Source organism: Engystomops pustulosus, chromosome 7 (assembly GCF_040894005.1).
Source record: "Engystomops pustulosus chromosome 7, aEngPut4.maternal, whole genome shotgun sequence".
NCBI lineage: Eukaryota > Metazoa > Chordata > Amphibia > Anura > Leptodactylidae > Engystomops > Engystomops pustulosus.
In genome coordinates, this window is record NC_092417.1 from 168,042,207 (window position 1) to 168,061,768 (window position 19,562).

At 43.7% G+C, this 19,562-nt stretch overlaps 1 protein-coding gene across 2 annotated transcripts in view; it reads right to left on the reverse strand.

Moving 5' to 3' along the window:
* The window catches only part of GALNT18 (polypeptide N-acetylgalactosaminyltransferase 18), a 147,164-nt gene extending 129,752 nt beyond the window's left edge, over positions 1 to 17,412 (reverse strand). The window contains exon 1 of one of the 2 annotated variants that reach the window (XM_072118855.1): positions 16,586 to 16,790. In XM_072118855.1, coding sequence (XP_071974956.1) covers positions 16,586 to 16,775 — 190 coding nt within the window. In that variant the 5' untranslated portion in view covers positions 16,776 to 16,790. Of the gene's footprint in view, positions 1 to 16,585; positions 16,791 to 17,021 lie in introns of those variants that run through there. The other variant, XM_072118853.1, reaches the window with a different exon arrangement.
* Positions 17,413 to 19,562: the final 2,150 nt, after the last annotated feature.

Below are 19,562 nucleotides of genomic sequence, written 5' to 3' on the forward strand. Positions count from 1 at the left end.
TTCCTTGCACTTCATTGAAGCTGAGATGCAATTGTAAAAACACAGACCAAGGACAGCAAAGGCATTGGAAAGCAACCAGGTTTTTCAAAATTCTGGAAGGATGGTAGTGGCTTGCATAGCTGGGGGTCTCAACTTCTGGACCCCCAACAATCAGACACAGATGGCGCATCCTTCAGCCATCAACGCAGGCAACTGAAACAGAGGCCACCTGCAGCGGACGATTTTTTTTGCCGCATATAGTCCCTGAGTTGTTATGGGTGGGCAAGGACACAGCCCTATAGCACCCAGTAGGTGTACCATCAGGCCCCCCCTTCCAGTTCCTGCTCTCATCCCACTATATTCCATGTAAGGTGCCCTTTATATTAGTAGTTGTAGGGGGGCCCGGCAGCACACCCTCCCCTTTTGCACTCTGGTTTAGATCCCCTCTACTTCTAATGGCCACCAGAGTCTCAAACGAACCCCTGCCAATTCGATTGTCCACAAAGAGTCAAAAACAGACCATCAATTCTAATGGCCATGGAGGGTCTCAACAAATACGGTAGACTCCTAAATATTCTGTTCCCCACCAACCAAGGGTCTCAAATGGACCCTCTGTGTGATATATTGGCCACCACGGGTCTCAACAGACAGACCCCGCCCCCCCAAATCTATTAGCCATCAGGGGTCTCAAATGGACCCACATCAAATTGAATGGCTGTCAGAGGTCCAAACAAATAGACTTCGCCAATGATTAATTGTTATAATAAATGCCCCCCTCCCCGTATCAGAAGCATCCAAGCCCTGTAGTCTCTTAATTTCAATATAGTCTCAGACAACCTACATAAGGGGGTGGTTTTGGAAAGAAGAGGAGTTTCTGCAGAACATCTGCCAGATGTGAATGCCCCCCTAGGGTGGTCTTATCTAGGACTTGTGAATACGCCAGGATGAAGGTGCAGGTTACCATGTACCTAGCTGTTGGGCCTGGCATACATTGACCCCCCTGAGTCTCATTGCTCGTCTGCAGTGCATTAAGGAAATCTAAAAATCGAAGACTCCTCATCAGTTTGTAATAAATCCCATCCTCCCCCCATTCCTGCTGCATTAACATTCCTACTATTGTGTGCATATCAATGAGGCGTCCTCACCCCCACACTCAGCCCGCCGCTGGCTCGCACAATGCCATCCCCGTCACCGCTGTACAATAATTCAGGAGGTAGATAGTCAATCACAGCGATAATTAGCGGGTTAAATACTCTGCCCTGAGCGAGCACTTCCACCACGAATGGCCGCCGCGATCGCTTTTTAAGCTGATGTATTATTTTCTACAAGTTCATTCCGGAGGCATTAATGTAAGACGACATCGCTCAGCGCAGAAGCCGGAGACGGGATAGGATAGGATTCACAGAAGAGGTGAAAAAAGAAAAGCTGAATACAATCACCAAACCACAGTATGGACTGACACAGAAACCGGAGAGAGGATGCGTAAAAATGAGCTCCTACCACGAGGTTACAAGTTGCTCGGTGATAGGGAAGCAAAGAAATGCTGAAAAAATGACTAATCTGAGCAACTAGACCCGATCCTGCTCACAAAGCTGATGGGTTCACTAAAATGTATCAGTAAGGACAAGCGCAGCATCCTGCTTATACATTGTAGCAAACCCATCAGCTTTGTGACCAGGATTCCTCAGCTGATACACTGCAACAAAAACATCAACTGTATCAGCTGAGGAATCCTGGTCACAAAGCTGATGGGTTTGCTACAATGTATCAGTTTGGGGAAGAAGCAGCATTGTGATCATCCAGTGGATTTGCTTGCTACAAGGTATTGGCAGGATGCTACAATTGTACATACTGATGCAGTTGACGTTTTTGCTGCAGTGTATCAGTATGTACAATTGTAGCCTCCTGCCAATACCTCGTAGCAAGCAAATCCACTGGATGATCACAATGCTGCTTCTTCCCCAAACAGATACATTGTAGCAAACCAGTTAGTAAGAAAAAGCAGCCACATTTTGATCATACACTGCAGCGGAAACAACAACTGTATGATCAAAATGCTGCTGCTTTTTCTTACTAATGGATTTGCTCCAATGTATCGGTTTGGATAAGAAGCAGCATTGTGATCCTAGAGTTTACGTTCGCTACAGTGTATTAGCCGGATGCTGCCGTTTGTCCCAGCTCAGTGGTTCTAAACCTTTCTAATGCTGTGACCCCGCAATACAGTTCCTCGTGTGCGGTGACCCCAAACCATGTACAAGAATATTGTATTCGTGCCAAAAAAATGCAATAAAATCGTGGCTCCAATGGCTTTAGGAGACCCCTGTGTTTTGATCTTTCGACCCCCGCCGGGGTCGCGACCCACAGGTTGAGAACCACTGTCCCAGCTGATATATAGTTGATGTGGGCACTAGAATGTTTCACCCGGGACAAATGGCAGCATCCTGCTGATACACTGTAGCGAACATAAGCTCTAGGATCACAATGCTGCTTCTTGTCCAAACTGATACATTGTAGCAAACCCATGATTAAGATAGCAGCATCGAAATGCGGCTGCTTTTTTCTTATTGACGGTTTTCTACAATGTATCAGTTTGGGGAAAAAGCAGCATTTTGATCATCCAGCGGATTTGCTTGCTATATTAGGAAGAAAAAGCAGCAGGGTTTTGAGCGGACAGTGGATGTTTCCGCTTCAGTGTATGATCAAAATGCTGCAGCTTTTTCGTACTAATAGATTGTGGCAAACCTATCAGTAAGAAAAAGCGACAGAATTTTGCTCATAGCCGATGGGCTCGCTACAATGTATCAGAAGCAGCAGCATCTGATGTACCCAAAAGAACTTACCTCTACTGATACTGTAACGTGTGGTAAATGTGTAAGCTGCACATGATCTGGATGGATTGTCAAGAACGCTTCCATTCCCTGACAGCAAGAAGTTCTATAAACAAAAAGCAATGTCTTTCATTGCCATGTGGCAAACTGTACACAAAGGGTCGTAAACAAGGAACGTTCACCTCGAGCGGATCTCTCAATTAAAAATCCCAAATAATCATCCTAAATGAGCAAACATTCCTGAGAAGAAAAGCTCATCATTAATTAAATGGAGTAAACTAATTAAGCACACGCTCTATGTCAGCCCGATGCAGGGATGGAGGCAGCCCCCGCTTCAGGACACCATATGCTCCAGCAGACTTCAGACTCCAAGAACACGTGCAGGGGAGATAATGAGGGTCCGGATGTGAAGACCTCTAAATGGGTCATCACCTGAGAGTGACCCCGCAACACCAGGGGCAAGGAATGACACAATTAAGAACCAATCAAATCCACCAGGTTCGCCGAACCCAAACGTATCAGAACAGAGGCTGCACTAAGGCAAAATAGTTATAAAAAATAATGTCATTAAGATAAGGACAGGAGAATAGTGAGTGCAGCTGTGGAGTATAATACAGGATGTAACTCAGGATCAGTACAGGATAAGTAATGTCATGTATGTACACAGTGACTGCACCAGCAGCAGAATAGTGAGTGCAGCTCTGGGGTATAATACAGGATGTAACTCAGGATCAGTACAGGATAAGTAATGTCATGTATGTACACAGTGACTGCACCAGCAGCAGAATAGTGAGTGCAGCTCTGGAGTATAATACAGGATATAACTCAGGATCAGTACAGGATAAGTAATGTCATGTATGTACACAGTGACTGCACCAGCAGCAGAATAGTGAGTGCAGCTCTGGCGTATAATACAGGATGTAACTCAGGACCAGTACAGGATAAGTAATGTCATGTATGTACACAGTGACTGCACCAGCAGCAGAATAGTGAGTGCAGCTCTGGAGTATAATACAGGATGTAACTCAGGATCAGTACAGGATAAGTAATGTCATGTATGTACACAGTGACTGCACCAGCAGCAGAATAGTGAGTGCAGCTCTGGCGTATAATACAGGATGTAACTCGGGATCAGTATAGGATAAGTAATGTCATGTATGTACACAGTGACTGCACCAGCAGCAGACTAGTGAGTGCAGCTCTGGGGTATAATACAGGATGTAACTCAGGATCAGTACAGGATAAGTAATGTCATGTATGTACACAGTGACTGCACCAGCAGCAGAATAGTGAGTGCAGCTCTGGAGTATAATACAGGGTGTAACTCAGGATCAGTACAGGATAAGTAATGTCATGTATGTACACAGTGACTGCACCAGCAGCAGAATAGTGAGTGCAGCTCTGTGTTATAATACAGGATGTAACTCAGGATCAGTACAGGATAAGTAATGTCATGTATGTACACAGTGACTGCACCAGCAGAATAGTGAGTGCAGCTCTGGGGTATAATACAGGATGTAACTCAGGATCAGTACAGGATAAGTAATGTCATGTATATACACAGTGACTGCACCAGCAGCAGAATAGTGAGTGCAGCTCTGGAGGATAATACGGGATGTAACTGTTTAAATATTTTTAACAAGTAGAAAAACAGTTCTGTAAAAGTGTTTTCTCATTTACATATTTTTGCATGCTTTGTCACATCTTGCTGAGGAGATGCCCAGTGAGACACATATTGGATGTGTGTGGGGGTGTATTTTCTATAATAATCCCCCTGCAGGATTTTTTTTTTTTTAATTAAAGACTAAAGTAAATTCCTCTAGGGGCGGATCACCACCAGCGTTACACTGTACTGGAATCAACCGCAGCAGCTCCGTGCCCTGCGGACAAGAACCGAGACAGACATATATTATTCAAAACTTAATATAAGAGCAGCGGCTCCGACCCCGGGGAGACACTACTCACACATCTAATTAAGAAAAAAATCTGCAATAAGACCTTGAGTCGTCTTCTTGCAAAATCCTTAAAAAAGTCTACTTAACCGTTTCCTCGTTATATCTGATCCCAGGAAAGCTGAGTGATTGTCAATATGGCCCTTAGACGCAATGATGTGGATCAAGGGATGGAACAAAAATGCCTTCCAAACCAGTACTGGCAATATAATCTTTTTATGAATATGCAAATCAGGCAGCAAGTGCACCGGAGGTGGAGCCTGATGTGACAGACATGAGCATAAAAATGTCAATGGACTTAGGGTCCCCGATTCCATATGACAGCCAGAGGAATTGCAAATGTCTTTAGGCCACACCTACAAATCAGGCCCCGCCTTCAGTGCACTTGCAGGCTGATTTGCATATCTATTGAAGCTCCATACACTGCACCATTATAAGAGCCAATTTACACCCACTTTAAACCATTGTTCTTATATAAAGGAACCCTTGTCATTCAGGAGCTTGGGAAAGAGGTGTCCCTTCTATGTGTGGTGACAGGGGCCATGTACGTTGTCACTCTGCTTGCCTTTCATGCCAGTGTGTGAGAAAAGACATTAATGACCACATGGAGTAAACCTAAATAGGAGTGAGATGCAATACCGGAAACAGCCTTGGACAAAGGGTGGCGCCACCTCTGAAAATACAATAGATATTTTGTCCAATGACTCGTATCAGTGGGTCAGCTTTTATCTTCTGCCCTATAAAACTGTGGTGGGGGACCGAGGCGTTGTCTCGCAGTATTCAGCCGCTCGCTCCGTTGCAGGGTGCTCCATCACTCCAGCGCAGACAAGACTTTTCTACCACGAGGCCTTAAGCCAAAGCAGAAAAATGAAAGCAGCGTCGTACATCACTTTCCAGTGAACTCCGTCCCTCCGAGACGCGGCTGCTTGGCAGAACTAAAAACGCAGGTTGAGGTCTTTCCTGACTGACGAATATTGCAGAGGAGGCTCAGAGCACAGCAGTAGCAGGGAAATTACAGAAGTCAAGTAGGTGTAAAAGGGATCTTCCTCCCACTCCAGTATCGCCAGGATACGATCAGTGCTGGGGGTCTAGACCTCCAACACCGGCCTCATGTGCATGGAGGGGAGATCACTTACTGATGAGACCAGTGACTAAGCTTTAATAGAAGAAGTTAGCGCCTTCCTCCTCCCAATCTTCCTTATTTCCTAACTTAAAGCTCACAAACCCTTGGCCATAAAGAAGTACTCTGCTGCCAGTGACATGACCCCTCGCCCAAGTCATCACTGATCAGAAGTCACAGACCAAACCAAGGTCTCCAAAAAGGGTTTATGTGATTAATAGCCAGGAAGAACAAAAGAGGACCAGGTGACACAACCACAGACCCATAAGATCCAATACGGCACGTTGATAGTGTCAGCACACAATATGACCCTTTACCCGGGGGACCACTTTAACGTCACATTACAAACATGGACTCCATCAAACGCGTCTCTGAAGTGGCTTCTACTGTGTGAACGACTGCCAGGAGTAACAGAGGGAGGAAACCGGCGCATCAGATCCGCTAAGGCTGCATGATAGGTGTCAGATAGCGACTTGCGCTCCCGAAAATAAAGTGGTCAGAGGACCACTTTAATGCCTCAAGATTACAAGTTGTTGGTAAAGCTGCGATCTGACACTTTACCATCACGTGTATGACTGCGGGAAGGAACAGAGGACACATCCGTATGAGATCCATAATGGGGTGAAGATATCGCATGACTTTGGAGTCAGTCTGGTCTACACTCTTTAGTCGGAGGACCCCTTTACAGGCAGTACCAGACTTAAGGACACCCAACTTACAGAGGACCCTGTGTTGTTACTATAGTCCCAGGCTGTAATGATCAGCTGTAAGATGTCTGTAATGAACTTTTATTGATAATCCTTGTTCATATGACAGCACAAAATTTTAAGAATCCAATTGTCAATTGTCGCTAGGACAACATTTTTTTTTGTCTGGAGTTACAGTTATAAACTATACCAACTCCGACTTACAGACAAATTCAACTTAAGAACCCATCTTGTACGTAACCCGGAGACTTCTCTTACCACAGCTTTAGCACAACTTGTACCCAGATTGTCGCCTCTGCCCTCTCACCAACAAGAGATTCTGAAGACGGCGCTGTACGACAAGCCCTTTAATTCCAGATAACGGCATCTTATTAGGAGGTGACATTTCACACTGGAATAATGTAATTCTAGAGATTTGGCCGCAGTTCAAGTCTTTTTTTCCCCCCTCCTGGAGAGTATTTAGCAGAATTCGTTATAATGGGGACTGAGCGCGGCTCTGTATTTCGGACGCCATCGGCAGCGAGAGCCACAAAGTAAAAGATTGAAGGCGATTAATCGCATAGCTGTGGTCAGGCTGTTTACCAGACGCCACTAGGACCTCAGTCTTAAAGGGATGGCTCTAATTAAATCGCCGGAAGTGGGGGGCGAGGGGGTGTCAAAATCATCTGGATTCCAGGAGGACGGTACAGATTATTAATGACATCTGCTTAATTAAATAAATAATCCCATTTGTGGTAAACAAAATGCCACATCTTATAGGGGCTGTACAAGTTTGCATGTTATTCCCAATGCAATAATGATTGGTGAGGGTCTCACTGCTGGGGCCCCATCTATCCGTGGAATGGGAGTCTCACTAATGGGTGCAGCGGCGGGGTGAGCATGTGTCCTGACGCTCTATTCACATTGTATTGAATGGAACTTACTGCTCCACCCAATCGTTCCCTACAGTCGGACCCCCATCCAGCAGCTTGATATGCCCTATCATGCGGAGCTTCAATACTTGCCAAATCCCCTTTAAAAGGGTATAGCCTCTATATGCTACCCCCTACCACAATGCCCAAAGGATGTACTACAAGATCCAATCATCTTAAAAAGATGTCCAATACTTCATTCCCACCTCTGGGAGCCGCAGCAGATCTCAGCTTCAACTGTGACCTTAAAGGGGTTGTCACAATATAGAGGATAATATGCTGATTGGTGGGTGCTTCAGCAGTGGGACCACTGAATAGAACATCAGGTTGTAGCAGGGGGTTCCAGCGGTGCTGGTTTTAGTACATGTGCTCTATTGAATCTCTATGGCACCGACTCCCATCGCTTTATTAATTTGGAATAGAACAAATACCCAATGCTGGGACCCCACTACTCAACCAATTATTTTTTATCCTATTGGGACTGGACAACCTCTTTCAGCTACGAAATACCCTGCAAAACCGCAAAATCTACTCAGAAGCTAAGGCCCACACCCCAAAATTGTGTTCTAAGCAAATGCACATTGACGTCTAAGAGAGAAGGTTAAAGGGGGTCAATAGTTTAAATTCTACGGTTTTCCCAAAATCATTAAGACCGAAGACCCTGTGACAACACTTCCTGCTACTATACTCCAACACTGTAAACTGGTTGGTTGCTATAAAACTAAAATTTAAACATTTCCACCAAAGATGCCAGTTTGTTAAAGTTTTGCTCTACTTTGGAGAATCCCATTTTTTGTTCGAAGGACCCTCTTACAAACCGTTCAAAGGATGCCCCACAGCTTTGACCTTTAGCAATCGACTAAACAGTGGTAGCAAGTGATCTACAGTGACCCTTACAGGAGACCAACTGTTTTTACTTTTCTTTTACTTTTCCTTTTGAAGTCAATGGATGGTCTCTGTAAATTGAGGAGATGTTGGGTCCTCCAGGATTATTTCTACCTAAAAGGGAACCAGGGTCCTCATTTTCACTACAGACAGGTTGCAGAAGCTTATTACATCTGCCTTTTCTAAGCATTTGCATTACAATATAATTGTGTGTTATAACTTACCTTGCACCCTGACAAAATTCTGGGGTAGTCACAGGGGTTGGGTTTTGATTTGGATGCATTTCAATAAACAACATGTGACTTGTCTGTCCTGCGCACTCCTCAGCTCTCAGCCCCCACCTTTGTGCTCCTGTACAGCTCCTCCCTCCTGCTCCTTCTCAGAGGCCACAGCCTGGTGAGATGACATCAGTGGGGGTGGGAGGAGCTGTACAGGAGCACACAGGTGGGGGCTGAGAGCTGAGGAGTCTGCAGCTCAGACAGGTCACATGTTTTATTAAATGCATCCAAACCAAAACCCAACCCCTGGGACTACCCCAGGATGTTGTCAGGGTGCAGGGTAAGTTATAACACACAATTATATTGTAATGCAAATGCTTAGAGAAGGCAGAGAAGCATTTTTGCACTGCAGGTGTCATGGGCTTTTACAATCTGTCTTTATGAAAATGAGGTCCCTGGTGACAGGTTCCCATTAAGGTTCCTTAAAGGGACACTCTACCCTTGGACTAATAACCCTACAAAGTGATTTATTCCATAATCTTGGTGCTTTGGATTTCAGTCCTAGAATGCCATCCTCTGGAGCGCCCCCCGTATCTTCAGGATGCCGTTCTCATGCCCACACACGGTTTGTAATCCATTCATCCCAAACAACATTATAAGTGACACATTGTAATGCATCCTCATCTAAGAAAACTAAAGCAAATAAATGACGGCTTCTGCAGGAAACGTCTAGGAGGAGGCGTCCTGCCCCGAGTAATAAACGAGATGCTGACGAGCGGAGAAAAATACATTCTGCTAAATGAAAGTCCTGGGAGCGCGATGGGAAATTACGCGTCAATAAATATGCATTTACTTTCTGGAAATAAGAACAAGCGCTCCCTGACATGAGGAGGAGCCCCGCATTAATCAGCGCCATGTGTCGTGGCAGCAGACGTGGCTCGTACATCACCGCCACGATGAATGGCCGGGAGAGGGGAAGATAAGTGCCGCAGATTAATGGACACTAATGAGAAAGAAAAATTATTTCGCCGGGCGCTCGGATTCTCAAAAACAAGAACATCTTTCTTATATGTGACTCGCCGCGCTCCGCTGGTCACCGTACACATTTGTTTGGCGGAGGGCGAGGGGAGATGAGATCATAGCGTTCAACTTATTATTCAGTGGTAACGGGGCCGTGGACAATCGCGGATCTTCTACATAACTTTCCCTCCTTACGTGGCGGCCGTGGTTTTCAAACTGTGGCAAAACTACAACTCCCAGCATGCACCAAACACAATTCCCAGACGTGATCCAAAATCTGTGGCTCTTCAGTTGTTGCATGACTATAACTCCCAGCAGGCACAGACCAAGGTCTTTGCAATAGGGAAGAGGCCTCCATCCTGTGGTTCTTTAACTTATGCATAAGTACAACTCCCAGCAGACACAGCCCGTGGTCTTTGCAATATAGAAGTGATCTCCAATGTCGCTCTCCAGTTGTTGCACAACTACAACTCCCAGCATACACAGGACCAGAATATTTGCAATGGGAAATTGGTCTCCAACAGATGCAAAACTACAACTCCCAGCATGCACAGGAAAATCGTCCAAGTAATATGGAAGTGGTCTTCAAACTTTGGCTCTTCAGCTTGTGCAAGACTACAACACCCAGCGTGCCCTGCCACAGTCTTTGCAATATGGAATTGGGCTAGCTGATAAACTACAACTCCCAGCATGCCCTGCAGTTGATGTGGCGACATGGCGTTATTTTCTGTAGCTTTTGGTCTTTCAGGTATTGCTTAATGATGGCACTGACACTAATGACTTAAAGGTCCTTAAAGGGGATGTGCCCTTGCTATAACAACCCATCTGTCCCATCACAATGATCTGCTTTCGCATTTTTAATAACACAGGGAGCAATGCTAAAAAAAGCAGTCAACACCGGACTATACATAGTGGTCAGAAGTTGTAACTGCAACTGAGACTCCTATTCACCAGCACAAATCAGATACTGATGATAATTCCTGGACAAGCCCTTTAACTTGTAGCAAAACTACAATTGTCAGGCCACACTGGGAGATTTAATGTTGCAAAATCTTGAGAAATACAGGATGGAGACTGATGTCATAATGTGAGGTGGGAAGTTCCGGTCAAGTATTCTGGGAGTTTTAGTTCAAACACCTATTTTTAGGATCGGTGATCAACATTTTGGCAGTGGTCCAACACCCGACTACCCAATCAGTCAGCAGTTTGAGACTGCTGCTCTAGCACAAGCGCTGCTGCCTCTCTTCTCCTTACCGAGCACAGCGCCATATATTATATAGTGGTGGTGATTGGCATTGCAGCTCAGCAACACTTTCTTAAATAAACTGATGGTTTAGGGTGCCAGTATAATGTGGATCCCCTTTCCCGAGGCGCTCCATTCACAGGGAGACTTCAAGTAAATTGGGGACAGGTTACATTCACTCATGGGACAATTCCTTTAAACAGACTTATAAAACATGGAGCCATACTGTGTATAGTGGCAATGGCTGGTATTGCAACTTATTCTAAATAACGGGAATTGAGCTGCAGGTGATGCGAATGATGTAAAAGCCTTAGATTATCCCAGCCATGTAGCGGTATCTAAGCTCTACGTCTGTACGATCGTCGCTCATGTGGATCTTCGTTCCTTTACAGAAAGATTTCCGCCCTTTATCCGTGAGCGGCTCCTCGCTCTGCGCTCCACATAACAATGACTTGACAAGTGTCACACAGCGATGTGGCGGCCGCCCGGCTCCCCGGTCACTCTTGTTCTAGCTACACGTTTGTCATTTGCATAGATTAGAATGAATGAATATTCAGGTTTTCAGTAGAGCAGAACACTGAATCCAGGAGGGCTTTCCTGGTGCATCGCTGCCGCGTTTATATTAGCCGATATAAAGTCTTCACGTCTCCGATATTACTTGTGGGGGCGCTATTCAATGGTTCAAGCCTGTGATTATTACATATTAAGTGCAAAGCAGAACAGCTCTAGAATATCCAGACAGAAACAAATAGGAGAAATTACATTAAGAAATTATCAACTTCTATCAAACACCAAGTCAATTCATGATTTTAGTTACTTCTGGGAAAGCCCAGTAATTATCAAGATGGTGTCCTTTACATTACAGCATGTATACTGCTCATCGCTCAAATACTAAATCTGACTGAACCTTATACAGTGACTGCGCCGAATCACTCAACAACTGTATTGCTTACCCTGTATTATACTCCAGAGCTGCACTCACTATTCTGCTGCTGGTGCAGTCACTGTGTACATACATGACATTACTTATCCTGTACTGATCCTGAGTTACATTCTGTATTATACCCCAGAGCTGCACTCACTATTCTGCTGGTGCAGTCACTGTGTACATACATGACATTACTTATCCTGTACTGATCCTGAGTTACATCCTGTATTATACTCCAGAGCTGCACTCACTATTCTGCTGCTTGTGCAGTCACTGTGTACATACATGACATTACTTATCCTGTACTGATCCTGAGTTACATTCTGTATTATACCCCAGAGCTGCACTCACTATTCTGCTGGTGCAGTCACTGTGTACATACATGACATTACTTATCCTGTACTGATCCTGAGTTACATCCTGTATTATACTCCAGAGCTGCACTCACTATTCTGCTGCTGGTGCAGTCACTGTGTACATACATGACATTACTTATCCTGTACTGATCCTGAGTTACATCCTGTATTATACTCCAGAGCTGCACTCACTATTCTGCTGCTGGTGCAGTCACTGTGTACATACATAACATTACTTATCCTGTACTGATCCTCAGTTACATCCTGTATTATACCCCAGAGCTGCACTCACTATTCTGCTGCTGGTGCAGTCACTGTGTACATACATGACATTACTTATCCTGTACTGATACGGAGTTACATCCTGTATTATACCCCAGAGCTGCACTCACTATTCTGCTGATGGTGCAGTCACTGTGTACATACATGACATTACTTATCCTGTACTGATACGGAGTTACATCCTGTATTATACTCCAGAGCTGCACTCACTATTCAGGTGTACATAAATATTGACTATGAATAGCAGTCTGTATTCTACAGATCCCAGGCTTCCTTACACACACTTTCTCCAGCCTTCGGGTATATCCACACGTGGCAGGTTTGTTGAAATGGAATACTAGATCTAGTCATCTGGGTTGCTTTAGCAACAAGCAGATTGATCTCTGTCCCATTCATGTGGAGAAAACATTGAGAAAAAATTTCAGCAACAAATCTGCCACATGTCACTACATCCTTGGAGGTCCACAAACTATGTAACTTATATATCAATTGTGTTCGATTTTGTCACCATATGGAATACCTCTGCTTGCTTTCATTTCTAGCTGATGACTTGCAGTTAACTGGTGTACTGCAATGTATCAGGAGGAAAAATAGAAATGTACATCTACTATGATTAACTCATAATCACTGCATACACTGTAAGAAACACTCAGCTGTGAGTAGTATTAGGCTACAGTGAACTTACAAACTTTCCCACAACTTCAGATCCTGTTGGGGCACGAAAACAAATTTACAAGACAGGGAAAATTAAAATATTTCCCCTGAGGCATCAGAGACGGGATGGGGGGGGGGGGTCACCTGTACCTCTCATAGAAGACAGATCCAAGGACTAAACCCATCAGACATCACACTATACCAGTGTACACAATGGGGGTCATTTACAAAGGGCTAAGGGCCGATTTGTGCCGTTTTTCCCTGAAGTGCCCCGGGTTTTTATTGCACGCGATCGGATTGTGGCGCATCGTTGCCGGCGGAAACCGGGGGCGTGGCCATCGGAAAACCTGCTGTATTAAAAAAAAAATTTTTTAAAGTGTTGCTTGACACGCGCTTACCTGCACCCAGCATAGGTTGGTGAACTCCGGCGAACCTCGGCGTAGCAGCGACACCTGGTGGACATCGGGCGCACTACCTTAGTGAATCGCCAGAAGACCCGAATCCTCGACGGAGAACGTGCCGCTGGATCGCGACAGGACCGGGTAAGTAAATCTGCCCCAATTCAGTGACAGCAGCAGAGGTAGTGAGGAAGTGAAGTACCAAAGACCACGATTAATAGCCATTTACATGGTGACGGTCTATGTAAGTTATTAGTAGCAGCAGGACTATGAAAAATTAAGCATTATACGGGATTGTAGCATGGGCGTGTTCTCACACTTCTGTGCTCTGTGTTCTCTGCAGAGGTGTTTAATTATATCTTTATGCATGTTGTTAGTAAGGTAGCAGCAGGATTGTGATGAATGGATTTACATTCCCGGATTGTAGCCTCTCCAAGTACACAGAGGATGTATCCTCACACTGCTGTGCTCTGTGCCCTCTGCACCCAGTGCGAGATATTGTCTCTGGGCAGCTATAAAAAAATCAAACTTTGTGTATGATGTTAACAGCAGCAGGACTGTATAATATGGATTTATACACCCGGATTGAAGCTTCTCCAAGTGCACTGAGGGTGTGTCCTCACACTGCTGTGCTCGGTTTATTACTGTGCTCCTCAGCCTTTCCCCCCTATACCACGTTAAAGTTTCAGCAGGCATTCAGTCTAATGCTACTACTATCCCTTGAAGCATAGGGGAGGAGAGCTGTGATGCAGTTCAATGCAAAGAGTGAGGGGCACAGCAGTGTGAGGAATAACAACTCAATCCCATAGACATGAGATGTAGAGATTACTTTATAATGAGAAATATATATATATCCACCATATAACCCCCCCCCCCCCCCCCCTAATTACTTCCTGACCTTTCTGTTATCCCTTCTGCCCTTTGCATATACATTGGGGGGTGATTATCAGAGATGATAGCGCCCCCCCCCCCCCCCCCCCCAGGGCATGATAGCGGCGGTTTCTGTGGTAACGTCTCGGTGGATAATTATCATCCTCTCTCTGCAGAAAAACAAATCTCACGGCTTCAAATAACCCAGAAATAAAAGATTTCTCCATCTTCTCTCTGTCCGATCCCTGGACCAAACCTCCAGCTGTGAAAATATCATCCTCCGCCAATATTTACTCATCTACCCGGCCCTCGGGGACAAGGGGTGAGTCCTGCCCGGCAGAGGAGTGCCGGGGAACACAACACCTCACAGCTGAGGGTTTGCTGCTGTATCATCACACATACAACACTCTCAATACTCTGCACTTCTCAGTTCTGACTGGTTTGTTACAATGTATCAGTACAAACATAATGTAGAAGAAACTCTGTAACAGAAACATTTCTGTTCCTTTATAAGTTTGTATAGGCAGGAAACATTATAACAAACCCTCTGCTTTTACAGGTAAAATTCTTCTCACAGCAGAGGGTTTGTTACAGTTGTCAATTATATTGACCAGGAGTCCAGGCCTTTATAACTAACACAGAAACTGGACCCAACTGTAACAAACCCTAAGCTGTGAGAAGCATTAGGTCCATAAAAGCTAAGGGTTTGTTACTATGAAACCAGATCTAAGCAGCACATACTGCTGTCCTGATTGTTTGTTACAATGTTTTACCCTAGAGTCCCTGCTATTTATAATGTGCACACAACTATAACAAACCCTCAACTGTGAGGTGCTGAGGGTTTGTTCCCATGTGTCCAGTGTAGATGAAACTAAGCATCACAAATCCCATTCATTTTTATGATAATTTGTTTCAATGTATCAGTAAGAAGTAAATATCCGGCACTGATACATTGTAACAAAACTAAGTAGATAAGAGAAGGCTGTTTGTTACAGTTGTGGCTAAGTTAGTAACAGCCAGAGTGATAAGTTGTAACAAATTATCAGCACAGGAGAGAGATACAAACTCAGAAGATTTGACTGTTACATAGTAACAAATCCTCAGAACGCTCCAACACCATACAGCAATTAGTAAATGTCATTATGGGTCATGTCCTCTTAAAGGTGCAGGGTACACAAGAACAATTGATATAGGATGTGTGTTATGGGGTCCACAGTATGTAGTACCCCAGATGAAGGACCACTCAGGTGATGGAGTATGCAGGTATATGGTGTTATATACAGGTATGTTATGATATGTACAGATAATAGTACATAGGGATTCACCACTAGTACATGCATGTAACATGTACAATGCGGGCTCTCTCTGATACTATGTACAGGTAGGAGTACACAGAACCTCATGTACCCAGGATGTATTGATGCTATATACAGGAATAGGAGATTGTATATAAACAGGGAAATTCTTATATATACAGGAATATATATAGTATACAGAGTTTCTAAGACTGGATGTGTCAGTTGCCGATACTATATGATGGAAAGTGACATTATATACAGGTATGTGGAGATGCAGAACACTATATGAAGATAGGCGTAGGTATATACAAGTAACAGGTAGTATACACAGCAACCAGTTACTAGAATGTTCTGTTTGCTGATATTTAGAATTATACAGGTTTATACAGAATTATGAGGTTATATACAGAGGACACTATATACAGGTAGGTAGTACATACACAGCCGCTGTAGGTGACCCTACACACAGCCTCTCGGTACCTTGTATGTGTTGGCTGATGACGCTATATACAGGTAGGTAGCAGTATACACAGGTAGGTGACACTACACACAGCCTCTGTGTACCTTATATGTGCTGGTTGATGACATTATATACAGGTAGGTAGCAGTATACACTGGTAGGTGACACTACACACAGCCTCTGTGTACCTTGCATGTGCTGGTTGATGACATTATATACAGGTAGGTAGCAGTATAAACATGTAGGTGACACTACACACAGGAAGGTAGCAGTATACACAGGTAGGTGACACTATACACAGCCTCTGTGTACCTTGCATGTGCTGGTTGATGACATTATATACAGGTAGGTAGCAGTATAAACATGTAGGTGACACTACACACAGGTAGGTAGCAGTATACACAGGTAGGTGACCCTATACACAGGTAGGTGACACTACACACAGGTAGGTGACACTACACACAGCCTCTGTGTACCTTGTATGTGCTGGTTGATGACATTATATACAGGTAGGTAGCAGTATACACAGGTAGGTGACACTTCACACAGCCTCTGTGTACCTTGTATGTGCTGGTTGATGACACTACACACAGGTAGGTAGCAGTATACACAGGTAGGTGACACTATACAGCCTCTGTGTACATTGTATGTGCTGGTTGATGACATTATATACAGGTAGGTAGCAGTATACACAGGTAGGTGACACTACACACAGGTAGGTGACACTATACACAGCCTCTGTGTACCTTGTATGTGCTGGTTGATGACATTATACACAGGTAGGTAGCAGTATACACAGGTAGGTGACACTATACAGCCTCTGTGTACCTTGTATGTGCTGGTTGATGACATTATATACAGGTAGGTAGCAGTATACACAGGTAGGTGACACTATACACAGCCTCTGTGTACCTTGTATGTGCTGGTTGATGACGCTCTCCAGCCGCTCCAGCCTCTCTATGATGCGCAGGGTGTCCCCAGCTTTGTCCTCGGGGGGCTCTATCTTGGGGCGCTCGGGGGGCTCCTGTACCCGCACGTACAGGCCGGCCATGTAGTTGGTGACCCAGCCCACATAGAGCAGGCACAGCACGTTACTCATGCCACTCAGGATCACGCAGGTGGAGACGAGCGGTTTGGTTTTCCTGGTACATAGCATCCTCGGCCTCCTCCATAGAGCGGGGCGGGGGGTCCCGGGCGGCGGTCAGGGCAGAGGGGGTCCCGGGAGCTCGTCCAACTCTCCGCCGCTTCTCATCGCACTGAGCGGGCAGCAGCCTCCAGGAGCCCAGTCCGGGCACAGCGGGCACCATGTGACAGGCCGCACAGCCAATAAGCGCCGCGGCTCTCAGACATCTGGCCAATCACTAGCGAGAGGGGGCGGAGCTTCTCCTGAGGTAAAAAATGCTCCTCGCTCCGCACATTCCAGCGCTCAGAACCTGCACAAGTCACAGCTCAAGATACATAACATCTCCTCATAGTATACAATATAGTCCATAACATCTCCTTATAGTATACAATATAGTCCATAACATCTCCTCATAGTATATATAATATAGTCCATAACATCTCCTTATAGTATACAATATAGTCCATAACATCTCCTTATAGTATACAATATAGTCCATACATAACATCTCCTCATAGTATATAATATAGTCCATAACATCTCCTTATAGTATAAGATACATAACATCAACTCACAGTATATAACACAACGTAGTATATAACAACATACTCCATAACATCTCCTCATAGTATAACACATCATAGTACAAGATCCATAACATCACATCATAGTATAGTACAGGATAGTATAACACATAGTATAGTACAGGATACTCCATAACATCAATTCACAGTATATAACACATCATAGTATAACACCTCATAGTATATAACAACATAGTATAGTACGAGATCCATAACATCTCCTCACAGTATATAAAACATCATAGTAGAAGATCCATAACATCATAGTATATAACAACATACTCCATAACATCTCCTCATAGTATATAACACATCCTTGTATAGTACAACATACTCCATAACATCACCTCATAATATATAACACATCATAGTATAGTACAACATAGTCCATAACATCACCTCACAGTGTATAACAACATAGTATAGTACAACATTATCCATAACATCTCCTCACAGTATAAAACACATCATAGTACAAGGTCCATAACATCATAGTATATAACAACATACTCCATAACATCTCATAGTATAACACATCATAGTATAGTACAAGATCCATAACATCTCCTCATAGTATAACACATCATAGTATATAACACCTCATAGTATATAACACCTCATAGTATATAACACATCATAGTATAGTACATGATACTCCATAACATCACTTCATAGTATAACACATCATAGTATAGTACAAGATCCATAACATCTCCTCATAGTATGAAACATCATAGTATAGTACAGGATAGCCCATAACATCACCTCATAGTATAACACATCATAGTATATAACACCTCATAGTATATAACACATCATAGTATATAACACATCATAGTATATAACACATCATAGTATAGTACATGATACTCCATAACATAGTATAACACATCATAGTATAGTACAAGATCCATAACATCACATCATAGTACAAGATCCATAACATAACCTCATAGTATGAAACATCATAGTATAGTACAGGATAGCCCATAACATCACCTCATAGTATAACACATTATAGTATATAACAACATAGTCCATAACATCACCTCATAGTACAAGATCCATGACATCAACTCATAGTATAACACATCATAGTATAGTACATGATAGTCCATAACATCACCTCATAGTATAACACATCATAGTATAATACAAGATAGCCCATAACATCATCTCATAGTACAAGATACTCCATTATAGGACCTCATAGTACATTATACTCCATAATATCACCTCATAGTACATTATACTCCATAACATCACTTCAAAGTACATTATACTCCATAACATCACTTCATAGTTTAACACATCATAGTATAGTACAAGTTACTCCATATTACCTCATAGTACATTATACTCCATAACATCACTTCATAGTACAGGATACTCCATAACATCACTTCATAGTACAAGATACTCCATAATATCACCTCATAGTACAGGATACTCCATAATATCACCTCATAGAACAAGATACTCCATAATATCACCTCATAGTACAGGATACCCCATAATATCACCTCATAGTACAGGATACTCCATGATATCACCTCATAGTACAAGATACTCCATAATATCACCTCATAGTACAAGATACTCCATAATATCACCTCATAGTACATTATAATCATGAACATCACCTCATAGTACAGGATACTCCATGATATCACCTCATAGTACAAGATACTCCATACTATCACCTCATAGTACAGGATACCCCATAATATCACCTCATAGTACAGG